Raw genomic sequence first — 21,560 nt, 5'->3', positions numbered from 1 at the left:
ATTAACAAGCATTTGCTTATTTGCTCATTATTGGAAATTTGCTCTAACTGAGACGGGAGGAAGTCGAAGTCGTCAATAACTCCCCACAAACTTGCCCTTTGAATTAGTTTATTGACGTTTACATGCCATGAGGTCTGTTTCAACAGAAGAGAGAACCGATTCTGGACTATCAGAAAGTCCGAAATATGTATCTGCCGTATATCGGTCGATAATTTTTTTTTTTTATCTTCTAAATTTCTTCTCCGAAGATTTTACAGAAATCAATAATAACTTTTACCTGAAAATCGTTTACTCTCTCTTGCGTGACCAATTTCTTGATCGCAAACTGTCTCCAGTGCGCAAAGTTCGCCCAGTATGGCATCCAAATCCACATCTTGTGAATCTTCCAGATTGGCCATAGAAAACCTATAGCTGTCTATCCTAGGTGCCGCGATCTCGGAATTCAGGGGTCTCAGGTGTGCTGAAGGGTCAAGACCCTGAAATCAAAAGGTCTCTTATACTGTGTGTCTTTGATAAATTATGATGTTGGCCTTAGTTCAAGCTCAAACACTGAGACATTAATTCCGCCTGTTAATTATAGATCGATAGTTGATGTATAAGTTCTGGGGTGCCGGTAATGATACAGTTCTGAAGGGAAAACGGTGGAAATGGTTATTAGTTGCGGGAAACAACCTGTCACTAGTGTCAATACTTCTATAAAATTTGCTGAAGTTAGAGGTTTGCAAATCGGGCTGTACAGGCAAATGGTTTGTTCCCGTAAAGAAATGATTAATTTAAACAGTCGAGAGCGAATAATATGGTGTAGATATGTTTAATTAGCTGATTTTGATACTCCACGAATGAAAAATTAAGTAGTTTCAATAAATTCGGGAACTCAGACACCACGTGAAAAATTTTACAGGTTTATTCTCTTTAAGTATCAATATAGTAGAATCGTGACAACTTTTTACACGAAGAATAACCATCATCTTTTTGATCCAATTACTGGCTTTGACGTCCATGTTTCTATGCAAATTGCCTGCTTTGCAAATAAATCTAATGAAAAAAACCGTGATGAAGCATGTGCATAAATAATGGAGACAACCGCACGAAAGCAAAAACTGAAAATTGTATGTTTTCCTACACTCCCCTTTTATTACCCATCTGTGTAATTACATTCCAAAACGTATACCTACAGTTCCATTGGGATATTAAGCCACGAAAGCTCGGAAATTGTAGGCGAATTGTGCCCATTCCTTTAAAGGTTCCCATTAAAAAAAAAATAGGTTAAGGGCAAATGAATAACGAGGCAACCTTTCCGAGTAACTTCCCCATTTAAACGGGACATAAGTAGATGTTCAGTTGTAGAAACTTCCTTTGACGGTTGGGATGAATAGCTTTGCTATTATCTTAACCCAAGTTTGAATTAGCCAGTTTTTGTTCTTATCTTTTGTAATCTCGACGAATAACGAGTCGAGATTCTCTTTAATCGTGGAATGGTTGGCGAAAAGTGTAGAAGCGCACGTGTTCAATATCGTTAGACTACGGTCACATAGCGGGTGCGAATACAAAGGAAAACCTAAACAACACATAGAAATGAAAGAACAAATTGCGCTAAGGCTGATTACAAAGATAAGACACACCAACAACCCGCTTCTCAAAAGTGGAATTAAATTATACAAAAACGCGTACTCCAGAGAAAATGTAGACGTTCATACTGTGTCCAAGATAATGAGGTCCAGCCAGGCCATCTCGTAAGTGGAAAGAGACGCGGAGTTGGTTAAATTGTGAAACTTGCGCAATTTCGAGGTCGTCGAAATGCTGCTCCGAAATCTATATAGTTTGTACCTACCTACTTATTCAAATATAGCTACAAAGGAATATTCCAATTTTAGTTTTAGTAAATAGCTGATTCAGAATTCAAAATCAAAATTGCGTTTTCAATTCATTTTTCTTCTTAAATTTTCAGTAATTAATCAACGTGTTTTAATCACGAACCGCCACGATGTACGGGCTGTCTTAGACAAATTTATTTTAGACGAGTTTAATCTTTATAAATCTTTGTTCGGGCGAACTCAGGTAATTATCAATGTTCCTCCTTTTTACAGTTACGTTCTGCCTCCACTATGGTTCTTTCGAAGATCTTGGAGAAAGTTGCCAGGTTTCTCAATCGGCCTCTCCCTAAAACGCAACTGTCCGGTCATTGGTAAAAAGCTGCCATTTCCACGCCAATTTTTAACTTGGCTTATTAAAATCATCACAATCAAATTTGCTGCCCCGGTTATGGACAAAATGAAAATTTCGTTGCACAAAAAATACGTAGGATGAAAAAAAACCAATATGCCCAAACACTATAGCACATTTTAATAACTTAAAAGCTCGTAATAAAAATTAGCTTCATTCCGCTATTTCTGTAGTGCGAAGCCCCCGTGATACATGGGCGAGTGCAGCGGACAATTAATCAAACCTTATCCAGATTTCCTCTTTCCAACGCAGCTTAATTAATTCGACGCTTTCCATACAAAAATGCTTTTAATGTTCAACGTTTTCACAAGTATGAAAAAGCGCAGGAATCCATAACGAAAAATGATATTTTGGAGCTTTTTTTAAACGCATAATAATAGTGAGCTCTGGATAGGGGCAGCAATGGGTCGTTTTAACGATGCATGGTAAAGCGGAACAATTTGCCGCGGAAAATTGACGTGTTGTAGACTGAATGGGGAGATAACAAGCTACTTATTCACAAACAAGACGGTTTTCAGTACACTTTCATAAAAAAAAATGTCGCTTTCTATTAACGGATCATGTAGCTTGACATTTTCCTGAAACACACTGATGGTATATGTCATATAGTAAATGCCAAAACTAGAATCTCAAAAGTGTTAGCGCTGCAGGATGAAGTTAAAAAGGCAATACCTACGAAAGTTCCTAAAATTCTCAGGCATAATGTAACAAATGTAATAAAAATAATAATTTCTATAAAGTTTCAATGTCGTGGGTCATATTCTCGAAAAATATGAGTGAAAAATTGGAATATGTCAGTTTCTATGTCACGTTTTCATTCTAAAGCGACCAGGAAAATTATTGAAATAATTGCATTAGCGTAAATTATCGCTTCAATTTGCACTAGCTTGGCAATTACGCTCGCCGCCACCGAACTGAAGATTTAATAAAACTCAATTTGCGAGAATGTAAACTTCTAAAAAATTATCGATAGTTCACGTTGCACTTGTCATCAAGTCACAAAATTTGCTTCTAAATGCTTTAGATTAGGGACGTTTCGAAGAAGTTGCGATATGTACGTCCCCGTAACTTTCAATGGATTGTTATAAAGTCTAAAACAATATCCACCCCAGGACGTCCATTGACGCCTCCAGGTCCAATTCCGACAATATCGCGTGGATAAAGCATTACCGAATTTGACTGTAAGCTCGGACTCGCATAGACAAAACAAGACAGCACAAACTGAATAATGATTATCTCACCTGATTCAGGTATAATACAATTCCAGGATTTACCGCGTGAATGCTTCGCTCCTGTCGGCTTTAAATTACGAGTTTGACACTTCATTTACCATTTTGTTAATCCTGTAATCCTGGTATTCCCTTCCGCATTACATTGTGTTTTGAATATTTTGTTGTATCTCCAAATGTAATAAGTTATAGAATAATTTAGGTTGATATAAATGACCCGGTTTTTCGAGTGTTAAGCTACAAAGAAATTATGTAATTGCATTTCCACGGGGCAGGCAAATGTCGAAACATTGCGTTAAAATTAACTCGAAAATGTAAAACGACTATCCACTTTAGCTTTTGATCATTGTTCGGCATTTAATGCAGAATTTGACCGAATTCAAAGAAAATCTGAGTTACACTTCTTACATGTTAATAGAATACTTCGTAAGTTCAGTAATTTTGCGGAGTCTCCATTGTAAAGGGCGACCCGTAAGTCAACGTTATTCCTTGAAGGGTGGATAGGGCAACTCAAACTGACTCGATTTAACTGAACTTGCCTTAGTCCAAATTCGATAATAACTGGGATACATGGTGTCCAAAAGTGAAAAAATAAATAACATTTTCTTTAATGCGTCTTCGCCACTTCGAACTAATTTCACGAAATTTCATCAAATTCTGTATTCGGGAACTTCTTGAGATGATAAATTCAAATATACCGACGATTTTGATGTGTTGTCTAGAAAGCGCCATAGACTCAATTAAACTGTCGAAACTTTTTTATGCCACGGTGTATGTTGTTTTGAACGAGATAAATCTTTTCTCTCACCGTTCCTGCTTAAAAATATATACATACCCTATTGAAGTCGTTTCCGAGAAAAAGGCATCTGAAGCTGATGATGCATGCAAATTTATTGTCTATTAAATTCTTATTAAAGAGTTATTGGAGTATTAGCTTTGGCAGTTGAAATGAGTCCTAATGACCGCCTGTGGCATCCTCCAGAAAACACATCGAAATCTTCAATAAATTTGAATTTATCATCTCAAGAAATTCCCGAATACAAAATTTCGTGAAGTTAGTTCGAAGTATTGGAGGCGCATCAAAGAAAATGTGATTTATTTTTTCACTGTTGACTCATGACATCTCGGTTATTATCAATTTTTGGACTGAGGCAAGTTTAGTTGAATCGAACTATTTTGGGTTGGTCTATCTACCCCCTTCGGGGGATATTGTTGACTTACGAGACGCTCTGTATAATTTTTGTATACAACTGGTCAAAAAATGGTCAAAAAATAAAAAAAATTTTAACGTTCGCCATGGTGCTTATTAACAAGCACACTGATTTTGAAATAATAAAAATTAATATGCGTTTAAAGATCACAGCCAATTCCCACAAAAAAAAAAACGTTGGGGGGGAAATCATAAGTAACTCAGCAAACGCTGCACTATTAGAGTTAATTGGACGAAATCGGAAATCGGCTCGATGAAGAACATAATTTTTTCAACCAGGTCACGTGCCATCTCATCAAGTTCCACCGGTATGAGCACAGAGAATGATTAGACTAGCGATATACAGGAAAATCGGTTCGAAGAATCGGTACCATATTATTGCCGGCAAGATTTCCCGAATTGACTGTTAGAATTTTATCCACATGCTACGACGTACAAACACTATCCTGGTGTGCTTCATGAACGGAATCATATTGAGGAACCGAGAGAGAAAAGATGAATAATATGTGAATGCAGGCGTAAAAGTGGAGAAAAAAAATAGGAGAGAAATGCCAATGCGGATTTTTCTGTTATTTATCCAAAAAACATTTTCCCGAAAGCTAATACCACTGCTTACTTCCCGGCCTTGACTCAAGTTCCCAGAAATGACTTCCGGTTTAGTGCTAGGACAGATATGCTGTGATAAGTGACAACACGTGACGGGTCGGCAGGTGCAGGAAGTTGGGAGCAGGAGCTCGACGGTGAACTTATTAAAGTGCATTAGTTTCAAGGATTGAATTTCCTAAACCCGAGAATACATAAATGTGGACCCTAAAGTAACGTAGAGACGATTCCTAAAACAATAAGCGCGTCCATGGACAAACAAGAAAATTAGGAAGGAAGTTTTTTTTGGGCCAAAGATATAGGCCAATCTGCGGTGTTTTGTTTCAGCGATGTCCCTTTTTTTATCTAAGCGTGTTCGATGTGGGTTTGATGACTAAATTCATTTAATAAATGGAAAAGGGGAGGCTTATCTGACCCACACTCGGAAAGAGTGTTGTGTTAAGCATTCTCATTTTTCTTGCGGTAATTTGCTGATTAGTGTCCTCCTCACTGCCACTGATGGCATAATTGCATTTTCAAAGTGGGTTGAGCCCCTGATGTCTATTATAAAACGGAGCTCAACTAATACCTAATCCGCTTCAGATTTGATCAAGAAGATGCAGCCCTAATTCTTTCCTTACAAGCGCTGAGTTGCAATTTTTCTGAGTTAATGGCACGTAAAGGTAATAATCAGTTTCACCGTCCCCAAACGTTGCACTTTTAAATGGTATTATTAGAAATAAGAGGTGTCTCATTAAGCTGGCTAAATGATGTCTAATTTCATTGAACTCTAGAATTTGCCTGGAAGTTCACGTTACCTACTCATTCCTTGTTATGCAAGATTTAATAGAGCAATTAGAGAAGCAACGCTGGAGAACTCGAACTACATTATTTAATACCCATGTAATTTGCCACGAGGGATGTTTGAAACCTGGAACATTTTGCAGTTTCATTAGGTCGTTTGTTAATGCGGCTCAACGACTATCAAAGGAAACCTCGAATTCGACAGATAACCGATAACAATCAGAGAGCACGTAAAGAGGCGTGCCTTTAATTTAGCTTCACAAAGATTTTTCTCCTTTTCCGGTCTGGTTTTTGTACTACCATGCTTCGACTGCTGCACTTCTAAGCATTAGGGGGTAAATTATTTGTGTTTGCCGTTTTTTCTGTTGTCTGCAGTAATTCCGTTTCAGAAGAACAATACGGGGCTACGTGGCCGCAGAGCTCGCATGATTTGAGGACACTCAAGTTCACTCACTAAAAACCTAAATCACACAAATTAATCAAAGAGTCACATATAAGTAATCGAATCGCAACGGGCGCACTTCGGGAACTTGCAGCGGTAGAGCTCTGTGGCTCAGATTGGATTTGCCGACCGATTTTTTCCTGACAATTTGGTCTGACAAGTGGCTCGTGATTTCGCCTTGCGAAAACTGAAAATTCGAAACTGCAACTCTTAAGCGCAGTACGCTCTACCGCTTTAAGACGGAGCTATAGCGAAACGCGGCCGCTGCAATAGAGCTGAAGCGCCGCTGATCTCTGAATGCATTCAATGATAGACTACAATTTATCATAGAGCTGAGAAGAGTCGCTCATCCTCTAGTGCTGGCGATATTTCGCGACGTTCATCAAAAACCTTCGGCAAAAACTTGTTTGGAAATATATCGCAGTGATGGTAACTTCCCAATAAATTTCATTGAAGAATCTTATACACACGTTCTTAGATGAAGTATCAATTTGGGTCACCCTGCCGAAGTAAGGGAGATAGCAGAAACAAAGGGGAATGTGGGAGTTTTTAACTTCGGAATTAATTTGTTCGAGTCTTTGGACAAGTTTGTGCGGGGGCGTAATATATTTGTCTTTCTTGGAGTAACGTAGTACTTCCAGAGAATGGCTCTAATTAATTTTAGAATTGGGCTCGTTTACTGATTTTAGGGAGAACGTAGAAGTAATAAAAGGAATGGAAGATATATTCAACTTAAAAAAAAAAAAAAAGATACCAAAGCTATTTTCGCAACTTTTTAGGACATCAAAAACCTGTTTCTTCACATAAAATATCCTATACATATATTAGACTCTAGGATAACGTTAATTCAGATAGAACTCCACGAGGAGCAAAAACGCTTTTGTAAATATACACAATACTCGTAAACATCTGGAAGATAATCTTCGAAACTCGTATTTCTTCATATGGGTGCCCAAAAAAGACATTTTTCGCTTAACTTGGAACAACCTGCACATTAAAATTACAATAGAAGAAAGTGATATACATCCATGAAATTTCTGCTAACTTAACTCAGATTCGATGGAGCAACCATCGGCACCAAGAAATAAACCTGTAAAACATTGGCGATCTGAGAGGAAAAAGTGCATTTGAATGTCGGGTTAACTATCTATAATGCAATTAGATTTTCCCCGGTTAAGTACGCGTTAGCGATAAGTAAGAGACGCAATCTAGGAAGAGCCAGTAACGCGGCAAAATCTCCTTTACTTGAAACTTTTTCGAAATTGCTTAATTAGTCAATCTGCATATAGGGATTTATGCTTAATGGAGGCAAGTTTCGATAACATCGATTTATTCTCATTTGAATTCGTGCTCAATTTGACTTCGGACTCTGAAAGGCTCACATTGCGAACCATTCACTTTGACTGGACAGAATTTCAAGCCCCGATATGACGAAACAAATATTTAATTACATCTTCTGGAGCGAATGAATTCCAGGATTTTTTTGTTGGATATCGATTTCTATTATTTGGATTTGGTAATATGTCGCCAACAAAATTGGCATACACTTGGATTGAAAATGTGTAATGCCCCGAGAGGCTCCGTTGGAATGAATGAAAATGGACTCTGAACGGGAAGAAGAACAGAAAGATTTGATGGTAGTCTGGGACTGCACCTTACAGAAGGAGCACTTCGTACGGCGACATAGACGTTTTTCTAATACGTTGAAGAAATTTACAACAATTTAACTAGCAACCGTCTTTCCACTACCCACACGAATACCCACAGCAAGACAACCAAAGGAATGTTGCTGCAGCCCTATTGTTGCACCTAAAATACAACCCGAAGCGAATTCAATAGCGGCCATAAAACAAGCGAGCACAATGACCTTTCCTACACTCCAGCCCAGTAACTCAGCCCCCAGACCCCGAGCAACCTCCAATCTCCAACCTACCTGTTTGCTTCCAAACTTCCAATTCTTGAACATTACTCCCGCAGGAAACGAATTTATTCTTTCCAATTTCCCTTGCAGAAATTGGCAAATTGGTTCACTCTACATGCACATGACTATCAATTGGTGTAATTTGCTCGGTCGCGTAAATACCTCCTCACATCGCAGTCGATGTCACCGCACTGTAATTGACCGATTTGTAAATAAACAATATGGACTTGATAAAATTTGAAAAATCGAGATTGACACACGTGAGTATCACCGGGATACGTAACAATTGACAATTCGGAATTCGCGTATGCCGGCGGCAGGATGGTGTCAGTGGACGGATAGGTTTGCGCCCGCTCGACAACAGGACAGGATCTTTCCGAGAGTGACGTCACACTGCCCGGGATCCTGCTGCCTCGTATTCCTGCTTTCGCGGGTGCGTTTCCTGTCGGAAGCCACGCGGTCGGGAGGGATCGGGAGGAATCGGGCACGTGGATGTCGAGTTGCGATCATAGAGTGCAACAATTACGTCATATCAGGTGAATATCAGTATTTTGCCATGCGCATAGAGTCATTTATAACGGTACTTTCCGCAACTGAGGTGGGTAGAGATTTTCGACTGTACTTTCTATAACGTTTCTATGTACTTTGAGCACCATGTGGCAACGCCGTGTCCCCTACCGATGTAGCACCTCAAACAGGCAGTTTAATTTCTATTATGTAACGAGCGATGGAAAAATTACATTCTGATGTACCTGATGGATGGGTTACCTCCGATGTTAGAGGAAAATTTATCGGTTTGCGGCTAATTTGTGGAGAAGTTATTCACTCATAACACCCAACGCTGACGTTCATTTGGCTTTCATTTCCACGACTACCATGACGTAGCAACGAGGGGGGAAATCTACAACGTTGATGCCCCTCGCGGAAACAATGCTGAGACTTCACAATAATTCTCTTTTATTCCAGAAATTTCATTATGAGTTTTCCGACAACTTTCTTAAACATTTTCGAACGCGCTGGTAGAGGTGATATAGATATATCACTAGCTATATATCTGGTCAGTCACTTTGTAGACATCTCGAAAAACATTAGAGATACAACACAACATCGGAAAAAAGTTATATCACTTTGCAGACCACTAAAAATGACAAAGTGGGGAAAAGTGCCACTTTACCGCATCCGTGCATGAAAAGCTTCTTTACCGTGCAGCGGAAAAAGACATAGTTCCAATACTATTTGTTAAGTAGAGAAAAAGCGAACCCCTGAGGTCAACCATAATATCGAAGTGTCTCCACTTATCTAATAAATACAATTAGTGTGAGCGACAAGTCGCCAATGCCATTCAGAATTTACGGATGATAGAAAAAAATTCTCATTTTTTTTCGATTTTAAATAGAATAACATATTTAATAAACGTTTATCTTCGAGTCCAGAGCCAGTTTGTTACGCTAAATGCTCGAGAGAATATTTGGGCATTTTCACATTTTTCGAATATACAAATATCGCACTAGTGATTTTAATGGAAAAGAAAGTTTTCTTTAAAAGTAGTCGAGTCTATGCCTCAAAACACGACGGTCGCTGCTCGTATGTGTGGTCTGAAAACCGAAGCAGGCAGAATCTGAATTTCAAGAGCAGCGAAAAGGTGTGAATGCAAAAGCGAAAATTTAGTGAATTTGATGTTCGGTCTGAATTTATGTGTATCAATCAAGAATCCATCTTGATGTATGTCGGAAACAGCAAAATGCGAGAACAATTCTGGAAACCTCATATTTCCCGCAAATTAATGGAAAATGTTACGAAAGGCATCCATTAAATACTAGACCTTACATTTTCCATTTAACCTGTTATCATTTCTCTTAGTCGAAATAATTTCCCTATATGATATCAAATATATTATTAAGCTCTAAACCGCGCTTTCCCGCAAAGGAAGCATATTTCCTTTTCATCTTCCCTTCTACATTTACTTAGTGGAGATGTGTATGGTCGCTTATTACTTACTCGCTTATTTCGGCTTCAAGGAACCCGTGATTACATATCTTTCTATTGATCCTCCCCTGTTGTACTTACCTCCAAATAATTGTGTAGGAGGAATGAAAATAAATTGGACTGATTAATGAATATGATTTCCCAAAAATCCAATTTTTAATGCATTCGGTAAATACAGGAAATTAAATTGCTTAATCGAACGGATGGAGAGAATGATTTGATTTCCAAAAATACATCGGCTATTGGCTTGTTTTATGTTTCAGAACTAGGACAATGAGAAAGCAACAATTGTTTGCTTCCTGTGTTAGAGCTTCATGAATTTTTGAATGAAGGAATACTTGATTCGATGATCTAATCCCATTAATTCTAGTTTACGGCACATAACTCGGTATTTTTTTATAAGCTAATTTAGAATAATCATTACTGAGATTTATGTTACGTCTCTGAACCTCATTATTCAAAATACGAAGTGATTTGCAGAGTAAAGATAGGTATCTACCTACTTTCCTCCCTTCAAATTTCAATTCGATGTGCACCATTCAGAATGATGCGGTACAATTTTATAAGCCGTACTTCAATGTTTTATCGAAAATCCAAACATAAGTTTGCGGTTTGTTATCTGAAAGGCAAACGGGCCTAAATGGTTTGCCCTATTATGTAAACAAATGAAAGTTAGTCCTGACAAATATACAGCTGGCTGGTGCTGATAACGAATAAGCAACATGACAATATAATAGTTGTAAGCCTGCCAGTAGGGGTTAAATATTAGTATTGCTATTAATTTTGCCCGTCACAGTTGTTAATGTTGAAATTAGAAGATCAAGATCAAAACTGAAATTTGTCAGTTCTGCATACAATAAACATAAAACGAAATTAATGAACTAGACACATGTATATAACTATTATGTAACTGCGAACCTGACGTCAATCATTTTCCCTGCTCGCAATCTCATTTTTACACTAGATTTTGTATTCGAGTCGGAAGAAGCAATTTTTCCGCATACATCTGAGTGTGAGAAGTTGTACTTTCCGACACTAGCGCGGGAAACAAGAACAAGTGTTATTGCCGGATAGAGGCACTTATTTGAAAGTTATTGGTGACACGTGTTCTTTAAATAGAGTATATGAAGACAAAATATGATCATGGCAAAACTAATGTTTCCGACTGTTGTGAAAAAGGCATTTCCCACACTTTAAGGCTTGCCCGACCTCGATTTACTTGATCCTCTTTCCCACACTAGTGAGCACGAAAATTAGTGCGGTAAAGCCACTTTACAGTAAAATGTGCTTCTCGCACTTGCCCGCTTATCTAACAGCAGTTGCGTACGTTAGAGTATCACTCCTCGCACTTACTTGCAAAATAACTATTTTAAGGACAATTTGATGTTTTGTAAAAAATCGATATAATGCGGAATTTATCAGGTGACAGAGGTGAAGATAACATTTGTAAGTAACAAAATCCCTTCAACGCTCTGTTTATAAATTCATGTAACATGTCGTTAAAAAATTAATCAAACCTGTTCGTAGATAAGGAGCAGTTTATACATATATGGAACAGGTATGGTTAAAGTTAACCTGAAGTATCGAACAACGTATTGTAAGCATAGATAAGCTATTTACGTAGAGCCAATGAAAATCGAGAATTTAGAAAACAGGTTCTCACATCATCCGAAGCTCGCAGCGGAACTCTATACATACTCACTGAAAACTCTCGAACGCAATGGAGAAACTAAAAATTGGGGAATGAAACTGGACAAAACGTCATTTCCCCTTTGACAGCAACGTCAGGTAATACCCAAACCTATAGACTGATCTCAAAAAGTGAGCAACACGTGTGAAACTGTGTCAATACCGCACTGTGTTGCTGACCGAATTCCGCTTCATGTCGTTTGGTTAACTGCAATCAGTGCGCGGTAAAATATCACTTTCCGCACTTGGTGGGTGGTAGGTATTTACACAACAGCAGATAAAAGCAAACTCTTTAAACACGAGTCCCAGGCAATAGCGGAAATTACACGAGTATTAAATTTGTTTATTTTTAATTGTGCAATAATAATTATTTTATATTTTATTCATAATTTTTGGAAAACCTTTATTTTCTCGTAAATTTTGAATAGTTTAAAATTATTTAGAGATAGACGGTTCACGCAAGGGCTGGTGTGAGTTTCGATTTTCAACATGACTGTACTTCTAGCCATACCGGAAACCGTTGTCAAATTCTTTATTATACTTTAAACACAGTATACATAATACCACTGTTGGCTCGCTTTATAACGTAAAAATATTACATCGTTACCGTATTCTTTTCTTCACACGAGCCATTAAAATTCTGGTATATCGTCCCCATCTAATATGAAAAATATTAGGTCTGGTCATAATATGCAGTAAAAATAACGCCGACAAAGTTTAATTTCTGACACTATTTTGCTTCTGACAAGACTGATATTGTTATGAGGACGGACCACGAGCGAACGGGTGCCATGGAGGCACTCAGTTAAAAATGACTGTGTTTTAATGTATTAGACATTTTCCAAAATATAACGAATTTGTGGCGACATTAAATCCGACTTAACGAAGAGTTTGCATAACCTCAAAACATATGATTCTCAAGAATTGATGCGGAGGCGACATGTCAGAAGTTCAATGCTCTCTTAAAATAAAATACAGCCTGAAGATACATTCGATATGACGAGTAGAGAAAGAATATTAACTCGAATTATTCCCACTGTAATATTCGACAAGAGCAAAGAAATACCGGACATTAAATAACTAATATCCGAACAGAGGAACGCTAAATTTACTCAAAAGGTTGAAATGAAACGAGAACAAAACATATTACAGCCATTTGTTCTAAATACCAGATTACCGTCGTTTTTGCTGTTCGTAATGTTCCCTCGCAAAACCTTTTCATAATATTACAACAGAAAAGTAGACAGTAAAATGAGCAATTCTCACAATTATTTCACGAAAGGTAATTTAAAAAATGACTTTTGGGTGCATTTTTCACCTTACCGGACCTTACCTAACGTAGTAATAAGTGTAGCGAACAAAGTCTGGGGACTAGATAGGAGATTTCCCCAGGGTTCGGAAAGATTGAACATTCGAGATAAACGGGACTCGTTTTGGAGATTTACGACTTTGCAAGTACGGGTGTGAATATATGTAGTTTTTAGGGACATTACATAACATAAAAGAACGATGGTACGTAAAAGAAGTTGGCAGCATCGAAACCAGGAACGAAAACATTTAAAAAATTCGAACTGACGTTTATTCAAGAAAAGCATCCGGAAAGATCTGAGAAATTGCTTTGTCGGCGTCTTAAATTAAAGACAAAAACCCTTGGAAGCGAAGAAACTTTTAATGAAAAGGGCCGAGGCCTGAACGAAATTGTTAAACATGTTTATGTTTTCACAATTCGAGTTTAAGGCGATAAACCCAATTCCAAGAGAAACTGTTACAGTTATAAGCAGAAATGACATTACGTTATAGATTGAGATTTGAACAAAATTTCGAAAACATTTTTTAGTGAATTTGAATAATGGAATAAAAATGTATGTCTTTTAATGGAAAAATATTCGTTATTTACGGAACTGAATTTTTAATGTTCCGGTAAAATAGCAACCAATTATGGAACGTCGGTGTTGCGGTATGGGACCTGGTCAGTATGCATTGATGGCACCTCACTTACTGTTTTCCATTTACTAAAGTTTTGTTTTAACGCCACGCGATCGCATCACTCCCAGGACAACTTACTGAAAGGGGTAAAAAGTTATTTCTGTGCCACACCCCTCTCCGATCCCCCAACTTCGTGTTAATGTCCGCTGTTCGTCACGTGTCCTCCCTAAAATATAAGGAGTGGCGTTTGTCCCACCTCAATCACACTCGCGATAGCGTAAATTCATTACAATTATTCATTGCAAACTAAAATTTACCCTATGGAGTTTTAGTTATGCAGTGGGCCGAATTTATGCAGGGCTAATTCAATAAGAAATGTTTACTGGTAAAAAATTCACACAGTTGTTCACCCATCACTTGAGTTTTGTCAACCGATTCCCTTCCGTCGTCCGTACCAGTATATTTAATGAGAGCTTTGATGACCGGTTCCTGTATCGAAAATTCGGAACTTTCGACTGGGCCAGAGGAAATCACACCCTACAGTGGTTCTCAAACGGTGGAATTTACAAAACACATACGTGGAATACTGTCGATGGGAAAAAACTCTCCACTTTCATACATTTTTCGAAATCCGGTGCAATTGATCGCTCATTCTCCCCCCGGAAATCCCTAGCAAAACTAACTTTAATAATTTACCCATTTTATCTTTTTCAATATCGAAGTTTCCCGTGATATTGAAATATCTCTAAAAGTTTTTCTTCAAATAAAGAAAAATTGATCATGTGAAACGGAAGGTAAAATACAGCCGTTTACTTTTATTATTCAGTTTCCTTTGTATTTTCAGTTTTTTATTGACTCGTTTAAATGAAAAGAGGTCTCGAAATGATCATTCGGTTCGGAGGAAATGCGGATTATTGCATTTACTTCAATTTAAAACGACTTACAATCCTGTACTTTCTTGTAAAATTGGGTCGTTTCAAAAGAATAAAGACAATTAGATATTACTCACGGCAATGAAGTATTCCTGCTCTGGGATTGTTTCGTTGATGTTGTTACTACATACCTGGAACAAATTTAAAAAAATCTTTAGAACATCTCCGTTCAATCATAAATATGAATAGAAACGTACAACTTTACAATAAGCAAACGACAATTGAAATGAATGTAGCTCGACTCCTACATATCATGAATACGGTAAAGCTCATTCACTTTGATTATATGCGTCTACTACACAATGACATTTTGGCTCAACAATATAAATTGCGATCAGTTAATAACCGTTATGTCCGGTGTTGATCTAAGTATACACAGACATAACCATTACATCATGCACCAGTCGTAAACAGTAATACCATACGAAGTGCAATCTTGTGGCGAATGAATTGTCGAGATCAAGAGATTTTTCTTTTAAAAAAGGAAGCGTAATCTCCTCAAGTAATAACATTAATCTCGCTAGACTCAAATCTCGGCCCATTCCTCATCTGAATTATCCAGCTTTAAAATTCAGTTTGGTTGTTTTTCTCAAGAAGGAATTTACATATTTTTCCCTAAGAGCGGCTATAAAATTTAAATTTTCCTAGATTTACATTATTTCGAAACCACTTACAAATTTGTGTCAGTCAAGAAAGTGCCCGACCTTTGTAAGGGTTGACATGGTGACCCGTTTCTGAATATCTACTAGAGTAACATAACTTCAATTATTTAACTGTACGGAACTAACTAATTACTTTGGGAAATACAGCAATTAATCACGTTGTTTCCAAAACCACACATCTGCCACAAACCGCAGAGCCCTACGTTGGTCCTTTATTTATCCTTATTGTGTATAATATTTCTTGCTTCCGATGGATTATCCAGACTTTGAGCCGTTTGCTGTTTACAAATGGGCAATTAGAATGCTGAAAACGACCACGCTACTCAGCAAAATTATATTATCTACCGAGTTGCAGAATTAAGGTGAGCTTGCATTCATAAGAAAGCAATTTTCAGCTTTAGGAGGATGCTGCAGCCGTATAAAAATGTAAAAATTTGAAATATGTATTTGCGAAAGTCTGTAACGAATGTACAATAATTTAACACCCTTAATTTCCCACAACAGAGGACCAACAAACGGGTCGTCCGCAGATTTTATACGTTTCCGAAGGGTTTGCTGGATTCACGATGAATTCTTGTTTTTTTTTTTTTCGTATTTACGGAGCTTCGAGTGTTTTCGCTTTTACCAAAAATAATTTTGCGCCCAATTGAGTTCGTTTTCAGTTTGAGGAGTTTTAGGGAACTCCCCCTTCAATGATTTCTGTGGATTCGCTGAAATTTTTTACGCGCACTAAATTTTCGTTCCTGCATCTACAGATGTTCGAAAGTTTTACGAGTCACCCAAAAAAAATTTTTTTGCCTGGTCCATGGTAGAAAATCAAAAAGTCAGAGTGGGCGGGTACATCAATGCTGATTGAAGGAACGAAGAGAAAGTTGTTATTCAGTTTAATGGTGTTGTTGATATGTGCATTTCTTAATAGTTAATTTTAATACTGCCAATAAATTTTCTGATTTTGTTGCCATGGAAATCGATTTTGGTACAATGCTTTCCTTGCGCGTTAGCGCTATTGAGCCAAATTACGAAGTACATTTTGTGATTTTAAAAGTAACAGTTAAAACTTGAAACCCATTTTTTTCCACATCGATTGCTTTCAGCGAGAAATACTAAGATTATCGTTTAACGGTAAAAATAACAGACAGTAAGTTATAAAAAAGTTATTGTTATTTAAATTCCGGTAAAAGATAATATGCGGCGCCTTCTATCGACGGGATTTGTCCCTTAGAGCTCATCAGTATACGTAACTGACACCCTGTACGTTCAAAGCGGTAGTATACAAATATTCAATAAAAATATTTACCATTACAAATCGACTTAATAAAAAATTGATTGAAACAGAAAATCTCATAAGCTCATAATATTGTTTTAACCGCTTTGAAGGCAAATAAGGATTTCCCATTATACTATGAATATTTTCCAAATATAAAACCGAACGGCCCTAGCAGTTAGCATCCTGAAAATCCCTAGAAAATCTAATTTGCATTCCAGTCTTGCTGAGACTTCATTATTAACCAATGACTTTGTGAAACCACAAAGAAAATAAACGGTCGCTTTTATAAGGAATATCTATGCTCGGTCAATGGGTGAGTAAACTTGTAATTGGAATAAAAGTAATGAAAGTTTTATGGTGCGAGAATCCTATTTAAATTTCAACACGACTGCGAAGTTGTGTAAAATTTAGTTTTATAACGGGAAGCTGTTCTTAAATATTAGGCCAACTTTGGGAATTGTGGAAAATTGAAATAGTCAACTTAGGGAAAAGACCACCCGTGTTTCTGCGAACGTTGCTAATACTTTATTTCATTATTCCCATTGCTGAAAATGCATCTCATATGCTCGCTCGCGCGTATAAAATGCTTTTTACGTCCTCTGAACAGTTTCCCCGGTAATATTCATTTACGTACGTAATAAATTAGATCCCAACAATCTTCAAGTATTATTACGTTTCGCAACTCGACTATCAATCATATTACGTTAGACTCAAATTTTTGGTTAATCTACTAAGGTACATATGAACTTTTCATCTTGACATAATTCTCCTTATAAAATCACTGACTTTAAACGTTAAACCAACCAAAATTAAATTTGCTTAATCCTGATAGCTAATCCACTTAGATTTACAGAACCATTAGAATCCAACCAGGCAGAATATCAAAGCGATTCCTTCAATCATAGTTTAATTGGAATTTGGTTGGGCGAAACTTTGAAGCTATTGATTCAATTAATTTCCTGAGATTTGATAGAATTTGAGTTGACTCCCAGCGAGGAATAGTAGATAATTTATGCAACTTTTTTGTTCTTCTTTAATGTGCCAGTTTACCGCTACCAGTTTCGCGCTATATCATATAGGAAGTAAAGTTTTCACTCAGCATCACGGCCTACGGACCTCCATTAACTTTCCGTACATATTTTAGTAACTCTCAAATCAATATTCATTCCCAGTCAAATCCCTTTGAATGCATTATCTCGAAATCGAAATACTGTGGCTCGATTTCCGATAAACCTACCTAATGGAAATTGAAGAAATATGAGTCTATTGCAAAATACTGGTATACGACATGAATATAAACTATACCCACACATTGTTTTACGAAACGTTCAAAGGAAGTAAGTAAAAGGCAGTTAGTCTAGAGATATTGTAGCAGCTGTGTTAGCTGTGGTCGATAAATCTGAAATCGATAACCTGAAGGCGATGCAATGGCATGATTTTGTAATATCGACGTACGGAAAAGTTGCTGAAATGGGAAAACATGTATGTAGCGATATTCTAAATCAAAATGCAAATATTTAAATCCACAGTACAGAATAAGACCTACTTGTGAAACAATCAAGCACGTAGCTTTTTTTTTTGTTCAACACCCGCTCTCATAAGTGAAATTGCATATCTTCAAATGTTTCGTTTCAAATTTTTGGAAAAAAATGACGTTCCTCAGACATTTCATCACGAGTTTTGAAATTTGCCAAAATCGCATTGCGCTCTACGAACATTTCCACGCACTTATGTGACGTCGGCGGCGCAGTTTGTTTTTTGTGGATTTTTGCGAGGCGCAAAAATTGTGTTTGTCCGGGAAAATTCGCATCTGAGTGACGCAACTAGAAAGCGGGCATTCTTTCTCGAATTTTGGAACTTAGACAAATGGTGTTCAACTGCAGCAACGGTCGCATTTAAGTGACCTGTTAGAGAGAAACGTCCCTTTTCTTGGATTGTATGATAAAGAAATAAGCTTGCGGTGCAGGGAATTTCCAAATAAAAAAAAAATATTCAAAAGGATCCTCATGTTCAACGAACAGTAGCGTTCAAAAATTAGAAAAAAAAGTACATACTTTACACGCATAAGCTGACCGACAACTAACCTTTGTAGTAATCTGAATGACAGGACACTCTTGAAGTTCAGTGCAAGAAAAAAAAGGGTCAGGGTGGTGACCACGGGAGACGTTAGCCACCTTGCCCCGGAATACATTTAGTCACTTAATTAAATCCAAAAATTTTGTGATCGATTCTATTCCACAACGATGGTAAGTTGGGGTTCCAGACAGATGTATTTCAATCTACAAAAATTTCGAAACCGTTTAGGCCACAGTCAGTGATCCGTCTCTTTCGGCACGATAAACGCACACAGCAACATGTTATAAAATAAAATAAGTTTAGTTTATTGTAGATAGCAACAGCATTCAGTTGCCGAATGAAAACCATTAATGTGCTTCCGGAACGTTCATTATTTATATGGTGAAATAGGCATTTACTTACTGGAAATATCACTTGTCCTACATAAACTTCAAATTTTACCAAGCAGATTAAAGTACTTTAGCACTGGTCTCACAGCCTTACAACAATTAAAGCTGAAAAAAAATTTCGTTACTTTAACGCACAGGATGGGAGAATAACACAAGTGTCTACCCGGCTCTAATCGAATAACAAACGATGAAACAACAAACCATTCGCGTATCTCAATGCAACAATGTGCGTATAGAAACACGAACATTTGAGAAAGCAAAAGTTGCATATTCATGGCACCTTTTAATGATGGACCACATAAAAATAGATGAGCTTCTGTGTGGTTTCGTTGATGAAAAAACCCTGACATAAAATTGCTATTTTGATGCCTACCAGAACGTGTCGACGGGACTTTGCAGTGGTTGCTAAAAACACTAAATTCCTATTGTTAAGAAGTTCGGTCAAATGATCTTTGTTGTCGCGGATCAAAAATATATCTAATGTTAAAATTAATCAAATGATAAGAGAGCAAATTAGTTTAACGCATTGAGATCACACTCGACTCAATGTACTGGGTGTTCCAAATAACGTGGGTTCCATGGGGATTATGGAAACGGTAGGCGATTCAACGGGTTCGATTGTCGACAATCGAGAACTGCCAATTTTCGCAGAATTCCCCCAAACGGTTTTCTTAAATAATTAATAACTCACGATTTTCGAAAACCACAATTGAAATTTTTTCCCTATATTTCGACAAATCCTGTACGTTTTTAAATTTTAGGACATCCTCTGGACGGGCGGAGAAATGCGCATTGTTTTCTAATTTGATTCACCTTGTAACTTTTACAGTTTCAATTATTCCAATGCGACTTTATTTGGGACACCCCGTAGTCTTCCCGACTTCATATCGAAATATGGTGCGTTAGTGTCACGTTTTGTCGAAATCCGAATGGTTACTTTAAATGTTGTGTCGTCAATAAAGCAACAATACGAGTAATTGAATTATTTTCAGTATATTAGTTTGGAACATCTGCAGCAACTAGTGAGGAATTTGCTAACGTAGTGTCGACAGATGTGTCGTTTTGTGCGGTAGTCGTGATGGATGCAATACACAATAGTTTGGAATCTGCTACTTTGAGCAGAAATAATTGCTGATGCTGAAGGCACCTTCTCAAGCATTTCCGACCATTTTTTATTTATCTGTAATAAGGTTTTATCTTTCTGCAGCACGTAAACAAGAACCCTGCATTTCTTCCAACGTGCACCGAGACGATATTTACTTTGCGAATTCCATATTTTCGTTTCCCTAACGTAACATTATACTTCCACATACAATTTCGGAAAACAACAAAAGTCAACAAACAAAATCGCAAGGAATGAATAAAGCTGTAGTCGTTCCCAGGCCATTTACCATCACTTTTGCCACTTCCTTAAAAGTCTCCTCATGAAAAGGTTTCGAAATGTCTTCTTGTTCTGTTATAGTCAATGTACACAAAAGGCCTCATATACTTGATGATTGAAATGTGAATACAGTTACCTAAACAGTGTATCATGGAAAGAGAGAAGTTTATTAAAGTGTGTCAAAACCTAAACAAACAACATGGAAATGTTGTTTAGTCGATAGTAGATTTGGCTTCAGATTCGACTAACCATTGGTTAATGAAATTCTAGTAGCTTAACGGAGCAAATGAGTGCATGCTGTAAATTAACAGCCGACTGGCCCTTCATTGAATCTGTAGAAAGTTAATCAAAATCTAGATTCGTAGATGTGTGGACCGTTCAAATTAATTTTATTTTAAGTCCCCCTGTATATCTAATGCCACTGGAAAACACTTATTTTATATGGCTGTAAATAGCGTGGCCTCGATAAACCATAAAGTGTCCATATGGCTATAAATAGTGCAGTCTCGATAAACCACCAAGATTTAAAATTGCATTTTATCCAGTATTTTATTTTGAAAAAACATAAAAAAAGATGACCCGGAAACCTTTTATTGCCAACGGTTATAATACGCTTTAGCCCGTAAAATTTCTTTTAATATAGCTGAAGATCCATGCTCGAGTATTTCTATAAAGCCACTCGAAACGGTTTATCGAAAAATGGAATAAATAGCTTGTGCCTCGAAGGGATTGGAATTCCGGGTGAATACTCTATCTATAAGGTATTTTCGAGGCTAAATAAGAAACTCGATAACAACGTAAAGGAAGATGAAAACTATAATAGGGAGGTTAAATTTTAGAA

General features: G+C 37.2%; 1 protein-coding gene and 1 long non-coding RNA gene across 11 annotated transcripts in view; one reads left to right on the top strand and one right to left on the bottom strand.

Moving 5' to 3' along the window:
• pico overlaps positions 1-21,560 on the bottom strand; it is a 137,184-nt gene that overhangs the window by 10,483 nt on the left and 105,141 nt on the right. For 5 of the 7 annotated variants that reach the window (XM_066286155.1, XM_066286156.1, XM_066286151.1 and 2 more), the window contains one exon: positions 278-476. In XM_066286155.1, the coding sequence (XP_066142252.1) occupies positions 278-476 (199 nt within the window). Of the gene's footprint in view, positions 1-277; positions 477-8,423; positions 8,554-15,021; positions 15,076-21,560 lie in introns of those variants that run through there. The other 2 variants (XM_066286152.1, XM_066286158.1) reach the window with 2 other exon arrangements.
• The window catches only part of LOC136341318 (uncharacterized), a 58,483-nt gene that overhangs the window by 13,577 nt on the left and 23,346 nt on the right, over positions 1-21,560 (top strand). The gene's annotated exons all lie outside the window — the stretch shown is intronic.

The sequence above is a fragment of the Euwallacea fornicatus genome, chromosome 9 (genome assembly GCF_040115645.1).
Source record: "Euwallacea fornicatus isolate EFF26 chromosome 9, ASM4011564v1, whole genome shotgun sequence".
In the NCBI taxonomy this organism is placed as follows: domain Eukaryota; kingdom Metazoa; phylum Arthropoda; class Insecta; order Coleoptera; family Curculionidae; genus Euwallacea; species Euwallacea fornicatus.
Note: the sequence above shows the minus strand (reverse complement) of the source record. Positions and strands in the feature narration are given on the sequence as shown.